Source organism: Mycosarcoma maydis, chromosome 1 (assembly GCF_000328475.2).
Source record: "Mycosarcoma maydis chromosome 1, whole genome shotgun sequence".
In the NCBI taxonomy this organism is placed as follows: domain Eukaryota; kingdom Fungi; phylum Basidiomycota; class Ustilaginomycetes; order Ustilaginales; genus Mycosarcoma; species Mycosarcoma maydis.
The window spans coordinates 614,603-636,953 of record NC_026478.1 but is presented as its reverse complement, the minus strand read 5'-3'; the positions used below and the strand labels follow the sequence as shown (position 1 = coordinate 636,953).

The window sequence follows — 22,351 nt, the reverse complement described above, 5'->3', positions numbered from 1 at the left end:
GAGGTGCAGTACGAGGAGTTCATACTGGGGGTCACGACGACTTCCACAGCGAGCACGTCGACATCAGCAGTATCACAGCACAGGAGACTACTGGATGATGCACTTTGACACCAACGCACCCGTCCTAAAGTTTCTCAACGACCGACTACGAGCCGATCCAAGGGTGATCAAGTGGACTGCACTCAAGCTCGGAGACAAGCTTGACCAGATCACACCCAAAGCCACCTCGGGAGGTCTCGACTCGCACTCGGACGCTCCTCAAGCAAGAGCGCTGTTTGGCGGCAAGACCATCCGCTACGGCTGGCAGTAGATCTCGCCCTGCCATGTCTCTGTTTGGCCCACTCACCAGCATCTCTGGTGGCCTGGTTGACGACGACGCTTCCGACCAACCTGATTTTTTCCTCTCGAATCTGGTCGTGTATTTGTACAGCATTCCTCCTTTCAATTTTAAACACCTTGACCCACCGGCCGAGGACGCTCTCTCTGTGTGCGCCTAGGCGTGTCACCTCATCCGCCCAACATGAGCTTGCCTCGATTCGCGACGTAAAAGCATCAAGCCAGACACGAGATCAACTACCAACGTGTGCCCATCGTCGAATCGTATCGTCGAATCGTTGGCGCGGAATGTATCAATCGGGGCGATGGCGTCCCGATCCAACATACCAACACACGCGCTACCAAAGCCATCCAGTCTGAAACGCAAATCGTGAATCTCGAATATCGCGAAATCACCAAATGCAAACACGAATGCAATCGTAGATCGGCGGCAATTATCAGTCAGCCATGTGAAATCTTGAATAAGTCAACTTAGGTTATGATTTCACCGACGCGCAGTCCCATCCAAGCCGAGACTCATGACGGCTGACTCGTGACTGGTGACTCGTGACTGTTGGTGTAACTGCATTTCGCCACTCACAAAACGCTCCACACGGCTCAGTACAGTCAGTTGACACTCACGACTCACACTCAACGTCCAATCACCAACACCTGATCTCCTCGTGCCTCTGTCCATCATCCTCTCTACGGACGAAAATGCTGACAATGTCCAGCTAGCCGTTCTCGTCGCACCACATTCACTTGCATCATCACCACGCGCTCCGGCTTCTTCCTTCGAATACATCCCACTCAACACAAAGATGAGTCAGACTCTCACGCCGTCTGACCATTCTTGATTCACTTTGATCAAGCCACTCTTCAACCTCGCACACGAAGCTTTCGTCTGGCTCATCTCTTCCCTTTAGCTCACACCAAACGCACGCTACGCCAACATGCCGTTCGATGGAACCGATGGCCATCCTGTTGACCAGACCACCACATCCACTTGCACTCCCAATGGATCGTCGGACCTCGCCTTTACCTCATCCGATTCCAACAATCCCTCCTCCTTGCCATTTCAACGCACAGGCTCACCTTCAAAGAGCTCCTTCCAATGGCCGTCAGAACCACTCAACGACGGTCGTCGATCGCTACCCCAGCACTCGCAGCAGAGCATAGAAGATGCCAACCGCGACATTTTGCAGCGCATCACTCAAGCCAATCACGACGCAACCACGCACCCTCAGTCCTCCCCTATTCCACGTCTCGATCAGCCTAGACTGTCTGTGCAGCTTAGCGCTACTCTCAACATTCTCGAAGATGAACGCAAAGAGCAGCTCTCTCCTACCAACACCTCGCTACCCATACTCAGTCCTCAACCTCAAAACATGAATCGCTCCTCCTCCAACGGCACCAACAAGTCGACCACCTCCGACAGGCCTGATGCACCTCCTCCCACCTCTCAGTACCCCGGCTTTCTACCCGACATGTTTCGCAATGCCGCCTCGATGCCCCTCAACCTCTTGCGCTCCTTGATTCCTGACAATGCCTTCCCAGCATCCACAGATGAAAGCCTCAGTGCTAGCACCCTCCAAGTTCCTGTCACCAGCTTTAATGCTCTCTTCGAAGCTTGCAAGGCGCTCGAATGGCTCGCTACTCAGGCTTCTCAGCTTGATTTGCCAGACAAGGCCACCACAACCCGTCGCAACTCGTCGACCGCTCCAAACCAGTCCGAAGACAATGTCGATTTTTCCCAGTTTGACTACCTCCAGTTGCTCCAAAAGGTCGCCGACGTCGTCAGCGGTCTTGCTGCTGCAAAGGGCATCGACCTTGTTCTTGATCTTGACCCGCAGCTTCAAGGGCCGCCAGCCAACAATCAGCGTCACTACAAGCTCGGTTCCTGCACCGTCTGGGCCGATCGGCTTGCCTTGACGTTTCTCTTCATGAGCTGCATCTCTCGCTTGCTTCACAACGCTCCTGTTCAGTCCATCGTCATCATCACCTCCACTTTGACTCCCAAGGATGACAGCGTTCTACCCATCGACCTCGATCCCCAGATGAAGCTCATGATTCTCTCTCTCGGCCTCCGCCTTGTCCTGCCACGCACTCGCGCCGCCACTCAGGACCTCATGTCGTCCATTTCAGGCACCCCTGCTTCGCTACTCCTCGACGCATTCGGCGCTCGACTCACAACAGAGCAGTCCACCACTCTCCTCTCTGGTAATCCTCTTCCCGGCATCCCTGACCGCGCCGTCATTGATCATTCCATCAGCGTCCCAGTTGGCCAACTTGCCGAGGCTCAACAGCCCGCGTCTCAGGAGCCGGAATTTGAGTCATCACTCAACAAGGCCTCGAAGCACATTGCTGGTCCCGATCAAGACGAACTCGTCCATTTCGCTTCCACCTTGCAAAGCAACAAGGTGGCTCTCTATTCTACATCCCAAAGCGTCTTTGCTCGCCAGCTCTTCACCTTTTTGTCCGGTCTCGGCTGCGATGTTGCGCCCGTCCTCACCGACAGCGTCGACGAGTCCTCCTTCGAAGGCAGTGACCACATCTTTGGCAAGTCGACGCATACCGCCGTCGCCCTCACCGCGGGTCGTCCTGCCCTGGTCAGCTACACCAGCGATATAGACCAGCGCGCCCATCCCGTTTCGACTTCTACCTCTGACAAAACCACCTCGGCCACACAGATCAGACAAGATGGCCTGCCAGCATCCACCGCCGACACGGCGGTCCTGGATCCTGTCATTGGCGTTCCAGTCACTTTTGACAATTCGTCGTATCAGTCTCCCATCGCCGACCAGACACCTGGCTCATCGCACCAGGTGTCTGACCAAGCCCAATTGACCCCGCAAACCCAGGTCGACCAAGTCGGAAGACGCGTTGTGCCGTTCAATTTCGTCATCATCGACGATGACATTGCCACTTTGCAGAAGGAGCTCTTACGCATCCGATCCGCTGTACCGCTGCTAAAATCCGCCTTGGGATCCAAGTCCTCGCCGAACAACCCAGCAGCGACCCATCAAAAGATGCCCCGGCCGACACTCGACCACAGAACCAAGTCGAGTCCCCAAGTCAATCGCCTCATGGCTTCGCAACCCGACCTTGTCTCTCCGCGCTCCTTTGGTTCACTCGGTTCGGCGCTCATGCACTCTGAAAGTGGCACCGAATCGCTCGACTCGATGGATGAAGCTGTGTCGCAAACCATCATCTTCTTCACCTCAATGAAGTCGTATCGCCTCGTCAGAGATACGGTACAGCCCATCATTGACTCAGCCAGCTTCCGTGGTGTCTCATCGCCACCCGAGATCATGGTCTTGCCGAAGCCCGCTGGAGCCAAAAGGATCTTGACCGCGCTATATGTCGCTCAGCACAAACCTGTTGTGCGGCTGCCTTTTCTTCCGATCGCAACATCACCTCTGTCGCCTCTTGTCAGTCACTCCAAGTCTTGGTGGACCTCGGACTCGTCACAACAGCAGGATGATCACGGATTCATGACGCTGACGCGACGAGAGACTGCGTCTACGGATGCTGACTTTGACACCACTCCACCCACACCTTGGAGCCCCGTGGATGCATTCAAAGCTGCTGAACAGATCGCCACGCCCGATATTCCCCTGGCCGATGAGAATATGCCCTCAACCGGCGAGCCTGCGCTCAAAGGCACCAGCGTGAGGACAATTACCAAAGAAACCGGGCCCGGAGCTGCGCCGTCCACCGCTGCATCCACCACCAAGTCTACCAGCAGATCGACCGCTTCCCGTCACCAGAATGGCAGCAAGCCAAACGCAAATCCTGCCGATGCTGTTCTGACACACAGAGGCAGTCACGCTGGCCCAGCGCCGGCTAGCACAGCATCTCTCTCCGCATCCGTTCACCAAGCTCGGTCTCAGCCCGTCGTTAGCCCAATGCCTGCCGAAGCGCTCGAATACTTTAGCGAGACAGCGGCAAAGATGGGTGGAAGCGCTGCCAGTGGTATGGTTATCCAGAGTCCCGATGGCCGCCCTGCGGGAATTTTCTTTCAGCCCAAAGCCTCTCTTTCTACGCCGTCACTCTCTGGTTCGAAACCAGCGCTTTCGCGAGGCGTGTCTGCCTCTTCTTTGCGACGCAGCCATCAGGTCTCGTCGGAGCATAGCGACCGCTCCGAGTCCGCTCATCGAGATAGGCGCATGTCGAATCGCAGTACCGATTCCACTGGCGGCTCAATTCGTGGCAGCGGCGCGGATGGGCAACAATCACGTGCCAGCAATCTGCATACCCTAACGGAACAGGCAGCGTCAGGAATCGCTGCAGAGCATGGCGATTTGCGCGTAACGCAGCTGCCACTCCCGGGCGCGAACAAGTATCCGACTGGAAGCATCTTTGCACCTCAGGTAGGCATTCACTCTGTGCTCAATTCTTCTCGACCACCAATGACGACGCCGCTGGCTCCGAGCCTGTCGTCGCCGATCCAGGATTCCAGTGAGGGCGGAGCGGAAGGCCAAGTCAGTGCGGCGCATGAATCATCGCAGAGAGGTGATGGCGGCAAGCAAGCCGACAGCCATACCGACGCAAACGTTGCAGTAAGTTCCACAGGCGAACGACTTGAGAAGGCGAACAGCGGTGTCGATTCTGATTCGGCCAAAGTGGACGAAGCCGCGCGATCGTCTGGCGCAAGACCAAGACAGCCTGTCGCATCGGCGAAAAACTCGGCAATAGCGTCGCCCAATGCACGCACCTCAGCAATTGGTGCGAGCCGCGTTGCAGCTCGCCAGTCACTCAACGCTTCTGTCACGGCATCGCCATCGGACTCGAAGAACAAGCCTTCAGCCGTGCCACAGTCGGGCTTCATGATGGGTATGGGATTCACTGCATCGGCGCGACGCGGGCGCGGGCCCAAGAAGGCACCTGTGCGTGAAGCTGTGTTGCCACCCATCAAAGTGCTCATCGTGGAAGACAACCCAATCAACCAAAGGATTCTGTCCATGTTTATGGGCAAGAAGAAGATCAAGTACGATGTGGCCAACAATGGTCGCGAAGCGGTGGAAAAATGGAAGACCGGAGGTTATCATCTGATTCTGATGGACATCCAGCTTCCCGTTATGGATGGTATCGAAGCGACCAAGGAGATTCGCAAGCTGGAGCGAAGTGCCAACATTGGAATTTTGCCAAACACGCCTCCTGCAGGAGCGGAGTCGAGGATGGAAGTGCCGTCGTCGTCGTTGAGCGGAGGTTCGAGGACGTTGACTGCCAAAGGGTTGATGAAGCATGCTGTTGCAGGATGTGGCAATGTGGGCGCGCCAGAAGGGGACAAGCGGCTGCCGTCAAAGCAGCCGGGACCGAAAGTGAGCAGTACGATCGGCGGGTCTAACGCATCTTGTTCGGAGTTGGTGAGTGGTTTAGGCATTGCCGACCGCGTGTCGACCAACATTCGCGGTGCAAGTGGCAGCATCAACGCGTTCCGCGCGTCGGTGATCATTGTCGCGCTGACGGCTTCGGTCTTGTCTTCGGACCGAGTGGAAGCTTTGGCGGCAGGATGCAACGACTTTCTCAATAAGCCGGTTTCACTGCCTTGGCTCAATCAGAAGATTCTGGAGTGGGGATCGATGATGTACCTCATGTATAGTGGATTGTCGTCGGACGACATTCATTTGGATAAACAGAGCGGGGGTGGTGTAGGAGGAGCAAGCAAGACGGATCGAGCGCAGCTGCATCTTGGGTTTGGATATGGACCTGCGGAAAAGGCGAAAGCGCTGGCGAATAATTTGCATCTTGGCGATACGCTGGCTGCCAAGAAAAAGAAGAGGAGTGAGCAGAGGGAGCGCATCGAGGCGAGTCGGGAGAAGCGCGAGCATGTGGTGGCCAAGAGCGCACAACAGAAGGGGTCGGCATTGGCGGACGATGCTGCGCGGCGAGTCGAGAGCACTGGTAAGCTGGACGCGCGCATCTGATGTGTGGGCGGCACCGTCATGCAATCGTGAATGAATCACGAATGCTGGCACGCGCACGTGCGCAGAGTATGCAGTCGTGAGTGTGACGCGCACGACCAGACATGGCGCGCCTGCTCACACCTCTCGTCGCCATGCTCGCCTGTCTCGCTCCCTGATGCCGAGCCACGCGCACAACCCACCTGCACAGAGTCTCGCCCGTCGCGTGCAAGCTAGTGCAACACGCAGTGTGCAGTGTGCAGTGTGTAGAGTGTAGAGTGTAGTGTGTAGAGAGAGGCATCAATGTGCAGGGCACGTACGTCGTTCGCCAACACACGGCAGCACACTGTGCACGACAACACTCGTGACTGTACACGGCACCACACTCTATGACAGCACACTCACAGACTGTACACGACAACACACTGTACACGGCAGCACACTTATGACAACACTCTGACTGTACACGGCAGCACACTGTATGACAACACACCGCACACGACATGACACTGTAAACGGCACACTGTACATGGCAGCACACTGTACACGACAACACTCTTGGCTGTACACGGAAACACACTGTATGACACTGTATGACAGCACACTGTATGACAGCACACTGTATGACAGCACTGTATGACAGCACACCGTACACGTGTAAGGTCAGAGAGAGGCGATCGGCGCACACAGCGCTGGTGGAACCAACGCAAGCGCCGCCGCCGACTCAGGCTTGTGGCCACTGACTAGACGGTGGCCGAAAGGCGCTTGGTGGCGAACTTGGTTTGGAGCTCCTTGCGTCCTGCTGGTCTGCAAATGCAGACTCGGCGTAACCTGCACTCGCCAGCGCGATGGCTGACGCACGTGCGACGATCGGCAAGCTCAGACGCTTCAACTTGACCGCCGTATCGTCCCTCGTGCGCGGCGAAGGCGAGCCATCCACTCGGGCTGCAGCTCCAGCTGCAGCTGCGCTCGCGGGTGACACTAAACCGTGCATCGACGAGCGGCGTCGCTCGAGATTCACCTTGCGCAGTTCTTCGCGCACGTACAGGTACGCGCTCCGGATGTGCCGTTCGCGCTCGCGCTGCGAGCATAGCTGCTCACGCAGCTGCTCGAGCTCTGAGCTCGGGCTCGGGCTTGGGCTCGTGCCTGAATAGCAAGCATCAAGCTCCGCTGACGCCGAAGTCGACCCCGACGCCGGTGGCAGAGGCGGCGAGTTGATCAGCGAGTCAGCGTGCGAGAGGCGCAGGGCCGAGATCTCGGCATCACGCTCGGCGAGCATCCGTCGTAGTTGTTCCGCCTCGCTTTCTGCGCACGCTGAATGCCGTGACAGCCCCATGTCATCTTCCGAGAGTCGTTCGACGTGCTCCAACTCGTCATGGCCGAGTCCGCGCTCACATTGCTGTTGCTGCTGCTGCTGCTGCTGCTGCTCCGCCTCGACCTCCCTCAACCGCTCTTTCGCCTGCCTCAACAGCACTACCACTTTCTCCCTCTTCCTGCCCTCTTCCGCCAGCGTCGTCCTGGCACGCATCGCCTCGGCGCTCGCCTGCACCAGCTGCGCATGCGCTTTCGTCAGCTCCTCGTTCAGCTTGACCACCTCCGCTCGACCATTTTCCGCTTCCACCTGTGCCTGTTGCATCGCCGTGTGCATATGATTCAGATCTTCCTCGTACGTGTCCCTCTGCAACTGGTGCGTGGCCATCATCTGATCCATAACCTCTCGTTGCTGTTCGAGCAGATCCAGCAGCTTGCGAATCTCGGCGTTGCTCTGCTCCACTTTGGCATTCATCGCCGAAAGGTAGCTGCTGAGCATTTCGTGGTTGGTCCCAACGCCCACCAGCGGTGTCTTTTCGCGCACAATCTGCTCCAACAGCAACTTGTCTGCTTGCAGCTGTCGGAATGCTGCCGACACTTCGCTGAACGCTCCGGCGAAACGTCCCTGAGCGCGCTTCATGAATTCTTTGCGCGAAGACTCGCTCAGCGCTGAAAGCAGCGCTTCCTTATCTTGCAGCACTTCCATACGACGATCGCTAATGTTCGAAATGGTAGAGTGACAGCTGGCGACGCTGCTTGCGCCGCCGCGAGGCTCCTCGTCGCCGCCGTGACCCGCATCAGAGGCGTTCCGAGTCGAGGTGTCTGTATGCGCAATCGGGCCAACGCCGCGCCTAGTCCATGCGCTCGGAGGTGGGCGGGATGGCTTGTCTACAGACGATGTGCGTTGCGTCGAAGACGGCAAGAACTGAGTAGTCTGCTTCTGTGGCGTGTTGTCAGAGACCTTTCGACTCGATGCCTCAGTCGAGCTAGACTTTTCCGCGTCGACGTTAGCTGTAGTGACAAGCGCTGTACCTTTGAGAAGGCGCGATTTTATAATGGGCGAGGCAATCTGTCCATCAGCATGCTCAGCGGCAACAACGGCAGGTGCGGCCGTCTTGCTTGTCTCCTGCAGATCGTTGCCCTTGTTGCTCATTGACAGTCGCGCAGGCCGAATGGGAGTTCGAGTGACTATTTGAGCCACTTCCAAGGTTGCTGTGCTGTCCGAGCTTTCCTCTGCCGACACGGCGGTTGACGGGCGGGACGGGCCTTCCTCTGCTGGTGGCAAAACAGACGAACTGCTTTGGATAGGGCCTTGGTATTCCGTCTCGATCTGCGTTGCAGCCCTAATCTGATTCGCGCTCTCAGAAGCGGTCAGGGGCTGTACGCCAGAAATCGCGTTCGCCAAAGTAGCAGCTGAAGCCGGGTCCAGACGTGGCGAATGATCCTGAGATTGCTCTTTTGCACTGAAAGACGAAGAATGTACTTGCGTTGGTGTTGCGAGCGGATCCTTGGCGTCGGCTCCAAACGTTTTCGTGCTGCTGACAGAAGTGGCACACGATTCGGTACGTTGTCGAACACTTGGGCTCTTTGGCGTGAGTGAGGGGGTGATGGGAATGGGTGGCAGCGGTTCGGCTGGTGGAGCCGAGGGGGGTGGAGCACGCGTTCTGCCAGGACTGACCATTCCTTTGAAGGCGAAACTGCTGGGTGATGCGAAGGAGCATCCGTTCTTATCGAGCGTGAAGGAGTATTCTATGGACCCGCTAGGGGCAAACGCGGATAATGCTGCATGGTTGAGTGCCAATGCTGCGGGTCGATGCTTCCTCTGCATGCCCACCGCTTTGGCTAGCGCTGCTTCGTAGGCTAGATTGGGAGTGTTTGGCTCTGATGCTTGAGGTTTCGATCGTGCAAAATCGGCTGGAAGCATCGGTACCGAGATGGACGTCGACAGAGGAAACGGCTGCGATGGCAGGGGAGCAGTGTAAGTCTCTGGGAGCAAGCGATGGTTGGTGACCTGAAAGGCTGTATCAGCGGAGCCACGGCGAGGGCCGGTTGTGCTGTACTGCTCGGACGAGAATTTGCGTGAATAGGTCCAGGAAGCGTTAGATGCACTGCGTGCATGCGTCCTCTGAACGGAGTCTTCAAGTTCCAGAGGGGGCAGCAGTCCACCTGTGGCAGACAATTGCGACACGCTTTTTGTGGAAGCGTCACAACTCGGTGAACTCATACTATCGGCTGAAGTTGGCAAGAAAGAGTTGGAAGCAGTCTGTTGGTTGTCCCATTGACCCTCCCGAATTTCATTTAGGCCGACCAAATGGTCCGGCGAGCGAGCAAATTGCTGTGAGTGCGATGCAGAACGAATCTCGTCAGACCTAGCGGACACTACCGAAGAGGTGAATCCGCAAGCTTCGGAAAATGCCGCCGTTGGCGACCGGCTGAGACCAATGACAGGTGACGTGTGCTGATGAAGCGTGGGATCTGGCGACTCGGTGTGCTCCTTGATGGGTGACAAGGGGTCGATGTCGGGAACGTCAGTGCTCGTCTCTACTGTGGTCGCGCTGTGGTCGCTGTCGCTGACGTAGGTCCTGTGCGTCTTGATCGAGGATGATGAGGCAGTCTTTGTTGGCTCGTTGAGCCGATCTGTCTCGAGCGACATGCGAAGACTGTCGTGACCGAACGAGGCAGGGCCCCAGCTGTCCACAGAGCTGTTGGCAGACAGGTCGCTGGTGGTTTTGGTGTGGCGGTGCGTGCTGATGCTGCGACAGGGAAAGGGGTGATTGGCACGGCTGCTACATGAAGAGGCGGCCTGAGTCTGCTCCGAAGCGCTGCTGATACCAAGGCCAAAGGTGGCTGCGACTTGCGAGCCTCGTTGTGTGCTTTCTTCGTGACCACGCATCGTGTCCAGGGCAAATCTTGCCTGACCTGGCGATTGGAACTCTTCGCACGGAAGTTGGGACGAGCCACATTGGGAGACAGATTCGGGAACACTAGTGGGAGTGGATCCACGGCGGGCGCCGTTGTTCGGAGATTCGTCCGTACCGATTGAGGCAACGTTGGGTGGCACCCTTTTGTACGGTTTCCTTCCTGCTTCGAGGCTGTCTGTAGCGCTGATCTTGAAGGAAGATATGAGCAGATTTGGCTCGGCTGCTGCCAATGAGGATGCAGGAAGGAGCGGCTGAGGTTGATCTGCGATCGGAACACGGGCAGACTTGTTGATGGTAGCGGCCACGGTAGAGGTAACGTCGGGGGTGGACAAGGTGGTGGAAGGGGTCAAGGCAGGACTTTCTCGATCGAGGAGGTCAGGAGGCGAGGAGAAGGAGATCAAGGTGCGAAAGTCGTTGAGGCTGCCGACCGAATCCGAGTCGATGGAATTGGTGCGGACACGAGCACTTAGATCGTCAGACGAAGGATGGGTGACTTTGGAGGGTGAGAATGGTGTGGCACGGTCGCTACTTATGACTGAAGAGATGCTATGCCTGCTTTGCTTGCCGATGGTACTGGCTATGTTTTGAGGCGTGATGGGAGACATGGACGAATCGGATAGATCCGCATCCGATTGCGAATCGTCTGGCACGACACCTCCACCAAACTCAAGATCGTTGGTGCCTCTGCTCGAATTGCGAGGACCAGCAGCAAAGCTCATGGGCGATGGGGTGCCATGCGAGCCTTCACGAGTCGCTGGTCTTCGTCGCGTGCCTTTGCCGATGACAACCTTGCCGAACGTCTTGACGCCGGTAGGGCGACCTTGAAAGGACTGGGGTGGTATGGATCGAGGCGTGTCGGTGCGAGGAAACAACGTCGAAACGGGCGAGGCGGGTTGAGAAGAGCTCATCGGAATCACCGAGGGGCCAGCATCCATAGGATAGTGGCGTTTGCGTTTCCACTGCGAGAACATGGCCATTGTTGAATCTGACTCTGATTATTCCCACGCCTGCAGAGGCGCAAATGAAGTCAAATTTTGCAAGACGGCTAAGTTCCGATAGAGTAAGATGATGCAGGCAATATGACGTTGTAGGGGTCAGGGGAAGCGCACAGAGAGTGTTGGTGGGAATCGTTCCTGGATGCGAAACAAAGCAAGCCGAAGTGGTGGAACCACAAACAGGCAAGGATGGCTGACAAGGCAAGGATGGCTGACAAGGCGTGTAAAGAAGTGTCGTCACTGTTGATGGTATGTAGCTAGCAATCCGGATGTCATGTTTTTATTTTCGTTTCGTCTGCGCCGAGGACTTGAACGAGAGCGGTGGCGCTACGAGAGGCGAAAAGAACCGATTCGGCTTGACAACCGACAAGAGATCTAGCGGTAGGGTATAGGGCAAAGACAACAGGCGGGATGCGAAAGCGTGAGTGTAGACTTGGTTGGTGTTGCTGAACAGAGCCAAATGAGTGTGGGCTCGTGGATATGATGGCGTGGGGGCGAAGGTGATGATGAATGAAGAACAACCGTTGATGAACGTGATGGAAGGAGCCAGCACTCGTGACTGACGCCAAAATTACACAAGCGTTTCGGCGAGCGAGGAGCGGACTGGACCGTCAGAGCTTGCTCAGCGGGAACGCGGCAGCTCAGACCAGGTAAGCGCTCGTGGCTGCTAGTCGCCCGTGTGACCACAGTTGGGTGAGTTCACAAGGCAATTGACCTAGCATGATTCGTGATTGCACACTAAACACGAAAGCAGAGAAAACCCTGTTTCTACTAAGCGAGTCCAAGTTGCGGATCACAAGATACTATTCATGATTCGTGATTGTCGAGCGCAAGACGCCAGCCAGGCCTGTCGCAGATCAAGAAGCAGCGCAGCGCTGGCGTAGCGGAAAGAGTCGGACAAGCGAGGCTGAGATACAGAAAGATGGCAAACAGGGCCGTCACGCCCATCTTTCTCACAGAAACAAGTCTAAACTGCACATCGCTTTTAAGCGAAGCGTCACTGCATTCGTGATTGTACAGCGTGTAGTCCAATACACGCTCCCAAAAACGCGCGCTTGCTGCACGCACCTTACACATCGTATATAACTTACCATAAGCAAGCGCACGGTTGTTAGGCATTCAGTAGTGTGGGATGGCATTATCAGCCGCTGTTGACAGAGCTCAGGTCGGCCCTTTAACTTGCTTGCTTGCACCAATACCCACACTATGCCAAGGGCAGTACACTCGAGTCAAGACGCACAAACGCGGGCGTGCAAAGCTGACGAAGCTAGGTTGTAGACTCTATGGCAACCATATTCACAATTGTGAATCGTAAATAGTGAATAGTGAATCGTGAATCGTGAATCGTCAACGGGTTGCCGACCTTTGCGCTTGTTCTGTACCGAATGCTCCCTACGTTGTCAAAGCGAGAATGGCTCGCTTGATGGGGAAAGGGAGGCGGCGACACGCAACACGGACCCAAAGTGAGACATGGCAGGTAGCCCCTGGCTTCCTGGCTTGGACCAATTCCGAAAGTCACAGTCACGAGTCATGAGTCTCACGTTTTGCTTATAACCAGCGGTGAGCGCGAAGCCCAAGCCACTGCACCAGAGGTCTGGACCATCAAAAAAAATAAAAAAAATAAGTACGTACGAAGCGGTGACTTGCCGTCTGCTTGTCTGCTGTTTGGTTTTCTACACAGATTCACAGCTGCGTAAAATATCAGTCACAGTTCAGGGACTCAGGCGTGAATCGTGAGTGCAGATGTGGATGGGTGTCCGGATGTTTGGACGGTGCGCCGACGGGATTCCAATTTTTACCTCTGCAGCACCTGTCAAACGCCCGCGCTATCTCAGTGTGCCTCTGGCTCTGGCTCTGGCTCTGGCTCTATGGCTTTGGTTTTAGCTCGATTTGTGATTTGTGGTTTCAGACGGCTAGTTTCACTTGAGTCCCACATTTTTGGTTGAGATCTACGATCTACGATCCACGATCCACGATTCACGATCCGTAAATGCTCATCCAAGCGAAAAAAAACACAACAAACGTGAACCACGGATCACGAATCACGAATCGCATTGGTATTGCAGGCGTAGCAGATGCCACCATTATGTTTGAATCACAAAAGTGGGAGGGAATCTAAAGGCAGCCAAGCCGTGCTTTTGCAATGTCCAGATCGAATTGCAGCGCGGAACCACCAAGATCCAAATGCCATGCACGCATGTCGAGACACCAAACACGGGCAATGTCGATGGGGTCACTGACTACCCATCGTACAACAACAAAAGAAAGGTGCAAGAATGGACCACAATCGTGTGTCAAAGCACAGCAAGCCTGGACTCCGAAATGAGCGAGCAGAGATGTGCCCGACTGATGAGGAGACGACGATGTACAGAAGATGCGGATATTTAGCCAGAGAGGATGCCAAGGTAGTAATGAACTTGTCAACCGGCTTGGCTCGGTCAAGTGACGCTTTCCATTGTCTGCAACATGCGAATTGTTCGGCTGCTTCTACGCTCTGACCACCTTGAAAGACAAGCGGGAACCACAGCTCGGGCATGCAAGAGTCGGTTTGTCCAAGCGAATAGCTTGATCTGCTGCATTAGCAGGGTGAATGTACTTCAAAACGTCGTAAATGAAGACTGAGAGATGGCAGCCGAGAACGTCGAGCCTGCATCATCGTCATGCGCTCCCACGTAGCTGCCGTCGCCCTTGTAGTTGTCGATGCTCGTCGCGTCCGAAGCGCCGCTCATGCTGCTCAGGCTCAGCCGACGGTGCAGACGGTCGCTCTGGCTGTACGTGATACTGACCGGTGGTGCGGTGCTGCCCGCCAAGCTCTCGGTATCCACGTCTTGGCTCACGATGCTGCTAGCATATGCGCCATGCAAGCCGCTCACCGACAGGTGCGCCGACGGATACGTCGCTTGCGTGCCCAGACTCGTTACACTCTGCGCGTCACTCGGGATGTACGACATGGCATCGTGCGTGCGGAAGAAGCCCGGCTGATTCGCCCCTCCCTTACCACCTGCATCGGCGAAGCGGCCGCCGCGCGACGCACCATAGCCATCGACTCCGACCATATCGTGGCGATGCCGTGCCATAAGATCGCCTGGCTTTTGCAGAGGTCGTCGTGGTTTGGGGAATTGCATCATACTCGGCTGCAGGTTCGAGAGCACTCCCTCGACCAGACATCCCTTTTCCTTGTAATGCACCAGCAGATAGTGCCACAGAGGATGCTTGTTGAGCACCTTGGGATTACCCAAGATCACGAGACCGAATCGAGCACGCGTAAGCGCCACATTGAGTCGTCGTGGATCGCTCAAGAATCCGATGCCTTGGTGCTCGTTGCTACGCACGCAGCTCAGGATAATGTAATCCTTTTCTCGGCCTTGGAACGCATCCACGCTGGCCACTTCGACATCCTTGTAGAGCTCCTTTTTGAGCGAGCCGTGCAGCTGCATGTGATTCACAATGTAGCTTCGCTGGCCCTCGTACGGCGTCACGATGCCGATCTGCGACGGCTTGACACCAGCCTTGAAGAAGCGCGTAACGATCTTTTCCACGTTGGCTGCCTCGGTGCGATTCAAGAACGAGGTACCGCTGCTCGAGATCTCCTCTTGACCTAGGTTTTGGAAGAAGAGCATGGGAAGCGAAGGCACGGGCCAGGGAAAGTCAACGTCCTTGCGCAGACGTTCGGGCGCCGTGACACCGTTCTGCAGCGTGCCTTCGTAGAACATGTTGGAAGGGAATTCGGATAGACAAGGATGCATGCGATACTGCACCTGCAGTCGAATCGGTCGGTTACCGAGCATGATGAGACGCTCAAACAGACTCTGGCTGGCGCCAGCGCGAGCCACCTTCTTGTTCATGATGACGGGGCCAAGCTGAAGATGGTCTCCGACAAACACGACCTGCTTGCAACCCATCACCAGTGGAATCATGCACTCTGGTTCAGCTGCCTGCGTAGCCTCGTCGACCAGCACGGTGCGAAATTTGATTTTGGACAGACGAGGGTCGCCGCATCCGACGCAGGTGCAACAGATGACGTCGGCAGTGCTGAGGATCTCTTTTTCGCAGGCACGCGTGAGCGCCTTGTATTTGCGCTCGTCACTGCTGCTAAGTTCGCCCTGCTCGTTCTTGAGCTGAATAAGCTTCTGCAGCTCGATGTTGGTGTCGTTGTTGGCTACCTGCTCATGAAGTGTGAGGAAGCTGATGGGGCCGTCGAGCGCCTCTCGACTCTTGGCGGTGAGACGCACCACCTTGAGACCGGTCAGATGAATTTTTTCGGTGAGCTGATCGACGGCAACGTTGGAGGGTGCACAGACCAGAACGGGACCGGGATTCATCTTGCTTAGTTGGTAGACGATCGTAGCAGAGGTGACAGTCTTTCCGGTACCGGGGGGACCTTGGATCAGACTGAGCGGTTTCTGGAGGACGCTCTTGACGGCGTTAACTTGGCTGTGGTTGAGTTCGGGCAGGCCAGGCGCACTGAAGCGTTTCGGCATGGTGGTTCGCAGCGTAGCATTGTCGATCTCGTGTCCGAGCAGCTTGTGGTAGATGTAGGCACTGAGGCTCTGCTCGTCAACGGCAAACGTTTTCATGGCGTTCTGCATGCGGTCAAACGACGTAGCTTTCCATACAAAGTCGGCGAAAAAATTGTGGGTGCAGTGGTCGGGGACGCCATCGGCTCTGTTGAGCTCGAGCGCCACCTCGTCCGAGACGTGGTTAGGGATCTTGATGACGTGACCGACACCTTCCCAAGGAGGTGCCATCTCGCCTCGGTAGCGGAGCTTGAGTTCGTCACCGACGGCGAGACGCACTTCGCCGCTCTCGAGCTTGGGAAGCATCATCCAAGCAATCTTTTTCTGGTTGAGGCCCTGATCCCAACGGATGACGAGATCTTGCTGCGTCTGCGACTCTTTAAGCTTGCGGTCGTAATCGGCCTCCATCTTGACCAAGGGTCCAAAGATGTTCTGGTACTGATACGCATCCTCGTAGCGGAGGAGGACGCTGTCAGGTTCCTCCTCGACGCCCGGCTTGTCGAGATCGTCAAGGCTAGCGCTGGCATTGTCCTTCCAGAGCTCTTCGAGACGGTTGATCTGTTGCAAGGTGACGGGGCGTGCACGCAGCTGCTCATGTTCGGAGGGCACCTTGACGAGCCAGGTGAGGAAGCAACGGTCCTCGATGAGCGGCGACCATTGGGTGGTGTCCCAGATAATGTCTTTGGAATTCGACATGGCAGCACAAGGCTGACGACAGAGGAGCACCACAACGGTCTCGCTTTTGGCCGGGATAAAGCCGAGAAGAAAGACGTTCTTGGCGCCGCAGTTGTAGCATTCCGGGGTGGTCTCACCGAGCGGCGATTCGGCGTGGAGGCATACCTCCTTGTGCTTTGCGCGTACAAGGTGATTGACAATGTGGGAGCCTGAAGTGGAGCCGCGCGAGTTGCAGAACCACTTGTTGCAGGTGAGACACTTGACTACGCATGCCGGGTTGAAGATACCACAGTATGCGCAAGCATGTTCGGGGAGGTTTTCCAGCAACGCAGGATCTGCTTCGTCTGAAATGCCGGCTTCGGAAAGAGAGGCCAAGTCGGCGTGAAGGGCCGTATGGGAGTGGTTCGAAGCCGAGGGGACATCGGCCTTGGTGTGCGGGGCAAGGTGAGCGTGGAGATGAGATCGAGAAGGGTCGAGGTCGCGCTCTGTGATATGCAGGTCACTGATGGAGTCGAGGTCTAGATCCGAATCAAGATGCTTGCGGTGCGAGTTGGAGGCGTGCTTGGAGTGTTTCTGGCGGTTGGAAAGCTCGGGGGAGCGCGAAGTGGAATCTGTGTACGAGTATTCCGAGTTGGTAGCACCGTAGTTGGAAGCGCCGTCAAAGTGGTCAAACTGGTAGAGCTCGGACATGGCTGAAAAGAATCGGTCAGGATCGAGAACGAGAGCAAGGTCAGATTGGGAGCATTCGGAACGCGGAACGATTTCAAGCGCAGTTTGAGCAGAAGTCACGATGCTGTGAGCAATGCTGGAATCCAACGATCGATGCAGAGATGGCGTTTGTCTGCAGTCGTGATGCTGCCAAGAGGTTTCTAGCGTTGGTAAGAGTGGAAGGTGGGATGTGGGAGGAATGCAAGATTGTGAAGGCCACGTCCTGCTGTCAAATCAGCACTTTGTAGGAGTGAGACAGACGAGATGAAGTAGCGGCAGTGGACAAGGTAGAGAGAGGAGAGGGTATGCAGGAAGAAAAATACGAGTATGCATTTTTGTAGGGTTAAGCAGGCCGAGGGTTATCAGCCGTAAGCTTTATCTTGATCTGTCAGTCGTATGTAAGCCGTAAAATGTAAATCACGAATCATGAACATGTGAACGCGTGACAGACGTTCACTACATCATTATTCCCTTGAGCGTTAGAAAGGGTCTAACAATTGGGGTGCTCAAAAATTACGAATCGCCATTTCATTCACGATTACTCGCGATTCATGCAGTTTCTGCGTGTACGGTCACGGCACACGGCACGCGGCGTGCGGGTGACCCGAGTGTCACACGTGCGTGGGTTTTAGGAGCAAAGATACAAAGGTGTGTGTCTCACTCGGCAACGTCACCAGTTTCGACACGATCATCGATGATCGATGATCAGATCAACGGGCTACTCGGTAGCATTTGGAGGCGATCTGAACCGCGATCCGCAAGCGTCAAGCAATGTGCGACTGTAGAGTAGAAAGAATGTGGATCAACGTGGAACGTGCAGCCAAGCAAGCCGAGCATGCCTAAGCAAGTCGAGTATGCGATAATGAGACATGTCATGTCGTCAAGCGTACACACGCAGTGTCGCATGGACACGGCAAAATCGCGCACTGTAGCTTTTGGAGGAATAAGCAAGCTGGATGCAGAGTATTGGCCAGTCAGAGAAATGACAACCACCCGCCAAGCAAGGCAATTGCCAAGGACGATAATGCATGGGGCTGATTGCCAAGGAAGAAGGCTCATGGTTGGCTGTGCAACGATTCGTCGATTCATCGATTGGTGCCTGCGATGTTGCCAGCATCGAAGCAAGATTGTCAGCTACGGGACACGAGACACAAGATGAGTGGTCGCTTTCCAACTTTGTCTTCATTCTGCTTTGGCACAGAGTGTTGCGTCGATTTGCGCTACTTTGCGAGACTCGCTACCAGCAACACGCTCGAGGCCGCTTGGCCCGTCGCAAGAGACGGTGTCATTCGAACACAGACGGTGCGTGCTGAGCCTAAAGCGAAAATGCTTGTCGACGTTGGTGAACAACAAGGAGAATGCCGTCCATGTGCATGGCCAAGGTCAATGTGGGGAACGCTAACAGCGGCTACTGCTGCTGCCCAGTATGGAGCGTGGAGCCGAATCCTATTTGACACGATCCGAGTCACGAGTCACGAGTGGCGAGTGGCGAGTGGCGAACTGCACAACTTTGGCCTCCTCGCATAAACTACGAAACGAACGGCGAATCGTGAATCACACGAATCACGAATCGTCTGTCAATCCAACAGCGCCCAAAATTCCATTCACGATTAACTGCGAGTTATGGTAAGCGCGAAATGAATGCTCCTTTCTTACAATAATACGGTGGCGTACTGTACGTACTGTACAGGATTATTAATTTATTCCAACCTCCTCGCCACTCTCTCATTTTTTTTTTCTTTTTCTTTTTTGGTTCACCGGTCGGGCTGATCGAGCAGCGCGGATGAGAAACGTATCGTGTATGGATGGACCCTGGCGAGCCGAGCTGACAGTCAAGCTAGACCATACCTCGTCCTGTCTTGGCTATGCGCTCTCCGTGCCATCTCTGTTGTGTTTCTTTGCAGTTATGTTGAGAGGAACCGTGAATGTGGTTGCCTTTACAACGATCAAAGCTTGTTCACCGCGCTGACGGATAGATGGCTTGCTGCGTTAGCTCACGGCTGCGTTCAGGTCGCATCTTGGTGACGGCCTCTGCACCTAGCCGTAGGTGGTTATATGCATCTCGCTAAGCCAACAGCGCGCGTCCGGCTGACGTCTGGCCGCAGCAATCCAGAATCTTGAATCATGCCGTGCTTGCAGCTGCGCTTTGCTGATGCTCGATTCCTCTTGCCGGCGTCCGGCTCTGCTGTGACATTGCGCTTCACATGTGACCTCGCCATCGACTGCTACGCTAAGATTCTACCCACCAGAGCTTGGCAACTTGATGTTACTCAATCTGGCCATCTCTCGCCCGGGCGTTGAGCTCGCCTAGACGTTCACGATGGCCATTCGATTCCCCAGCGCGCTGACCCACTTCCTCTTGGCCTGGTTCCCCCGCCCGACGGATTCAAGCTAGCTTAGCCGATCTTGCAACCAGACAGCAAAGCGCTTTGGACCCCTTAACTGGACAACCACAAGCCTTTAGCGTCCTTTCATGCCGGTAAGATTCTTGGTGGGCGTACAACTGTCAACATTTACTTGCTTCTGACGTCGCAGTCCCGAGTCAGGCTGGACTGACCAAGCACTGTCAAATCACGAATCACGAATGCACCTCGACCAAACTCCGACTCTCCGGCGGGCACTTTTCGTAAGTTATGTCCAAATCCAACACCGCCTTGTAGCTTCTACCTTACCCTCCCACACACAGCGTTGAACGCTGGCTCGTCATCGCCTTCTTACTTACCAGAGCCAAGAATTCAGCCGCACCTTCTATGTAACGCAACGTACAGGACCGGTTGTCATGTCATTGTGCTGCTCGCCTCAGTCACTCGACACCTAGCTCGGTTGCTAGCGCTCCTGTCGACGTTGTCCCCCCCTTCGCCTCGACAAATTAATCGGCTTGAAGCTCGCCTGTGATTAGTTGATTAGTGCACAGCTCGTCTATACCAACATCCGTCGGCTGCTTCCTGCTCGCTCATGACCGTCAAGGTGTTTCTTTGTCCTTGGCCATGATCCATACCCTTCTTGCTCCTTCCTCTACTCTTGACCTCCCCATCAACGTCCCCCGCACTTTGCCGTTCGACCCGATCCAAAACGGCAGTGCGCCTCTCCTTTCTCTCACACACCATCCTTTGTCCTCTCCTGTCGTTGTTCCTGATTTAGTAATCGCTTGATTAGAAAGGGCTCCTCATCTCGCCCCCATATAACCAGCCATCCTCTGCTCTTCTCCTCAGACAGCTTCCAGTTGTTCATCGACTTTTCCAGATTCATAACCTCCCCACCACTGTCGCCACCAAATCTCGTGTCCCAGTCTCTCTCTCCCCCCCTCTCTCTCTTGCACACGCACATACACGAGGCCCATACCCCTTTCTTGCCGTCCTGCGAGTCAGGTGTTTGAATATCAGCTTCTACTCTTCCCAGCTCTGAGCGTATCGCACAGCTCTGGCTAACTAACATGTTGCTCAAGCACACTTTGCTACCAGCTTTGGCGTCGGCCATCGCACTCTTGTCGCAGCGCACTACAGCCTCTCCGATCGGCGCCTTTGTACCTCCTGGCAATGACACTGGTCCTGTGATTCGCGCTGACACCTCCGGAAAGCTTTACGATTCTTTGCTCGACGAGCGCGGCCAACTGCTCGACGACGCTCGCATCATTTTCGAGCCGCGTCAGAACCCCGGATTTGCTTATGGAAGTCAGAAGGTGAGTTGATGTAGTCGGCATACCAGGTGGCACAGGCCGTATGTACATCGGATCGTTGACTTTTCAGCCTCTCATTTGCCTTTGAATTTGACCAATCTGCTTTCGGATCCACAGGTGCGAGGGGTCAACATTGGTGGGTGGCTGGTTGCCGAGCCGTGGATCACTCCGAGCTTGTTCGACAACACGGGCGACTCGCGCGTCATTGACGAGTGGACATTTGGCCAGTACGCTAGCAACGCATACAACCGACTGCAGAACCACTGGGCCACCTTTTACACTGAGTCTGACTTTGCTCAGATCGCAGCGGCTGGTCTCAACCATGTCCGCATCCCCATTGGCTACTGGGCTTTCGACACGTCGGCCGGCGAGCCGTATGTGCGCTCAAACCAGGCTGACTACCTGGAGCGAGCGATCCAATGGTCCCGAAACCATGGGCTCAAGGTGATTATTGACCTGCATGGCGCACCGGGTTCTCAGAACGGATTCGACAACTCTGGTCGCAAGGGTAGCGTCAATTGGCCCAACGACGCCAACAACGCCAACCGTGCTGCTGCGGTGATTGGTACGATTGCCGCTCGCTACGCCCAGTACGACGGCACTGTCACCTCGATCCAGCTTCTTAATGAGCCAGCAGGCTTTGTTGGAGGCAACATTCTCGACTACACGAAAAATTACTACTACAATGGCTATGGTGCTGCGCGATCCAGGTTTGGCAATGCTGCTATTATGATTCACGACGCTTTTCAGACGCTGTCCTACTGGAACGGCTTTATGCAGCCGCAACAGTTCCAGCAGGTGTTGCTCGACACGCACATCTACCAGGTCTTTTCGCCCGCCGAGGTGGCTAGGAACGAAAATGATCGTCTGAACACGTTTTGCGGTATGGCCAACGGACTTGCGTCGTCGGATAAGAACCTGTGGACCATTGAAGGCGAGTGGACCAATGCGCCTACCGACTGTGCCAAGTATCTGAACGGCAGGGGGGTGGGCGCTCGGTACGACGGCAGCTACCCGGGCAGCTACTATGTCGGCAGCTGTTCTGACAAGACCGGAGACGGCTCCAACTTTTCTGACGCCTACAAGAACACTCTGAGGCGCATGTTTGAGACGCAGATCTCGGTGTATGAGCGTGCGTCGGGTTGGGTGTTTTGGACGTGGAAGACGGAGCAGGCTGCCGATTGGGACTATCAGCGTGGTCTGAGGAATGGCTGGATCACATACAACCTCGACTCGAGACCCAATGCTCGGTGCTGATCATGTGCTTGGAAGATCCGAGTCTGGGTCCGTAAAACATCGGGACGCCATGCTCGGGCTGTCCAAGTAG

General features: G+C 55.5%; 6 protein-coding genes across 6 annotated transcripts; 4 read left to right on the top strand and 2 right to left on the bottom strand.

The window, feature by feature from the left end:
- Positions 1-49: 49 nt before the first annotated feature.
- Positions 50-310, top strand: UMAG_11429 (uncharacterized protein; the record flags this gene model as incomplete). The annotated part of the gene is made up of 1 exon (XM_011388455.1): positions 50-310. A coding segment is annotated over one exon (261 nt), but the record flags the coding sequence as incomplete, so codon positions are not given.
- Positions 311-1,268: 958 nt separating this feature from the next.
- Positions 1,269-6,245, top strand: UMAG_00239 (uncharacterized protein; the record flags this gene model as incomplete). The annotated part of the gene is made up of 1 exon (XM_011387865.1): positions 1,269-6,245. One exon carries the CDS (start codon positions 1,269-1,271, stop codon positions 6,243-6,245), a length of 4,977 nt encoding a protein of 1,658 aa, XP_011386167.1.
- Positions 6,246-6,945: 700 nt separating this feature from the next.
- On the bottom strand, positions 6,946-11,424 carry UMAG_00238 (uncharacterized protein; the record flags this gene model as incomplete). Its single annotated transcript, XM_011387864.1, has 1 exon — positions 6,946-11,424. One exon carries the CDS (start codon positions 11,422-11,424, stop codon positions 6,946-6,948), a length of 4,479 nt encoding a protein of 1,492 aa, XP_011386166.1.
- Positions 11,425-14,045: 2,621 nt separating this feature from the next.
- UMAG_11428 (putative nonsense-mediated mRNA decay protein, ATP-dependent RNA helicase) lies at positions 14,046-17,330 on the bottom strand (the record flags this gene model as incomplete). The annotated part of the gene is made up of 1 exon (XM_011388454.1): positions 14,046-17,330. The coding sequence occupies one exon, from the start codon at positions 17,328-17,330 to the stop codon at positions 14,046-14,048; it is 3,285 nt and encodes a 1,094-aa protein (XP_011386756.1).
- Positions 17,331-18,503: 1,173 nt separating this feature from the next.
- UMAG_00236 (uncharacterized protein) lies at positions 18,504-18,875 on the top strand (the record flags this gene model as incomplete). Its single annotated transcript, XM_011387863.1, has 1 exon — positions 18,504-18,875. One exon carries the CDS (start codon positions 18,504-18,506, stop codon positions 18,873-18,875), a length of 372 nt encoding a protein of 123 aa, XP_011386165.1.
- Positions 18,876-20,781: 1,906 nt separating this feature from the next.
- UMAG_00235 (putative exo-beta-1,3-glucanase (I/II), major isoform) lies at positions 20,782-22,281 on the top strand (the record flags this gene model as incomplete). Its single annotated transcript, XM_011387862.1, has 2 exons — positions 20,782-21,027; positions 21,142-22,281. 2 exons carry the CDS (start codon positions 20,782-20,784, stop codon positions 22,279-22,281), a joined length of 1,386 nt encoding a protein of 461 aa, XP_011386164.1.
- Positions 22,282-22,351: the final 70 nt, after the last annotated feature.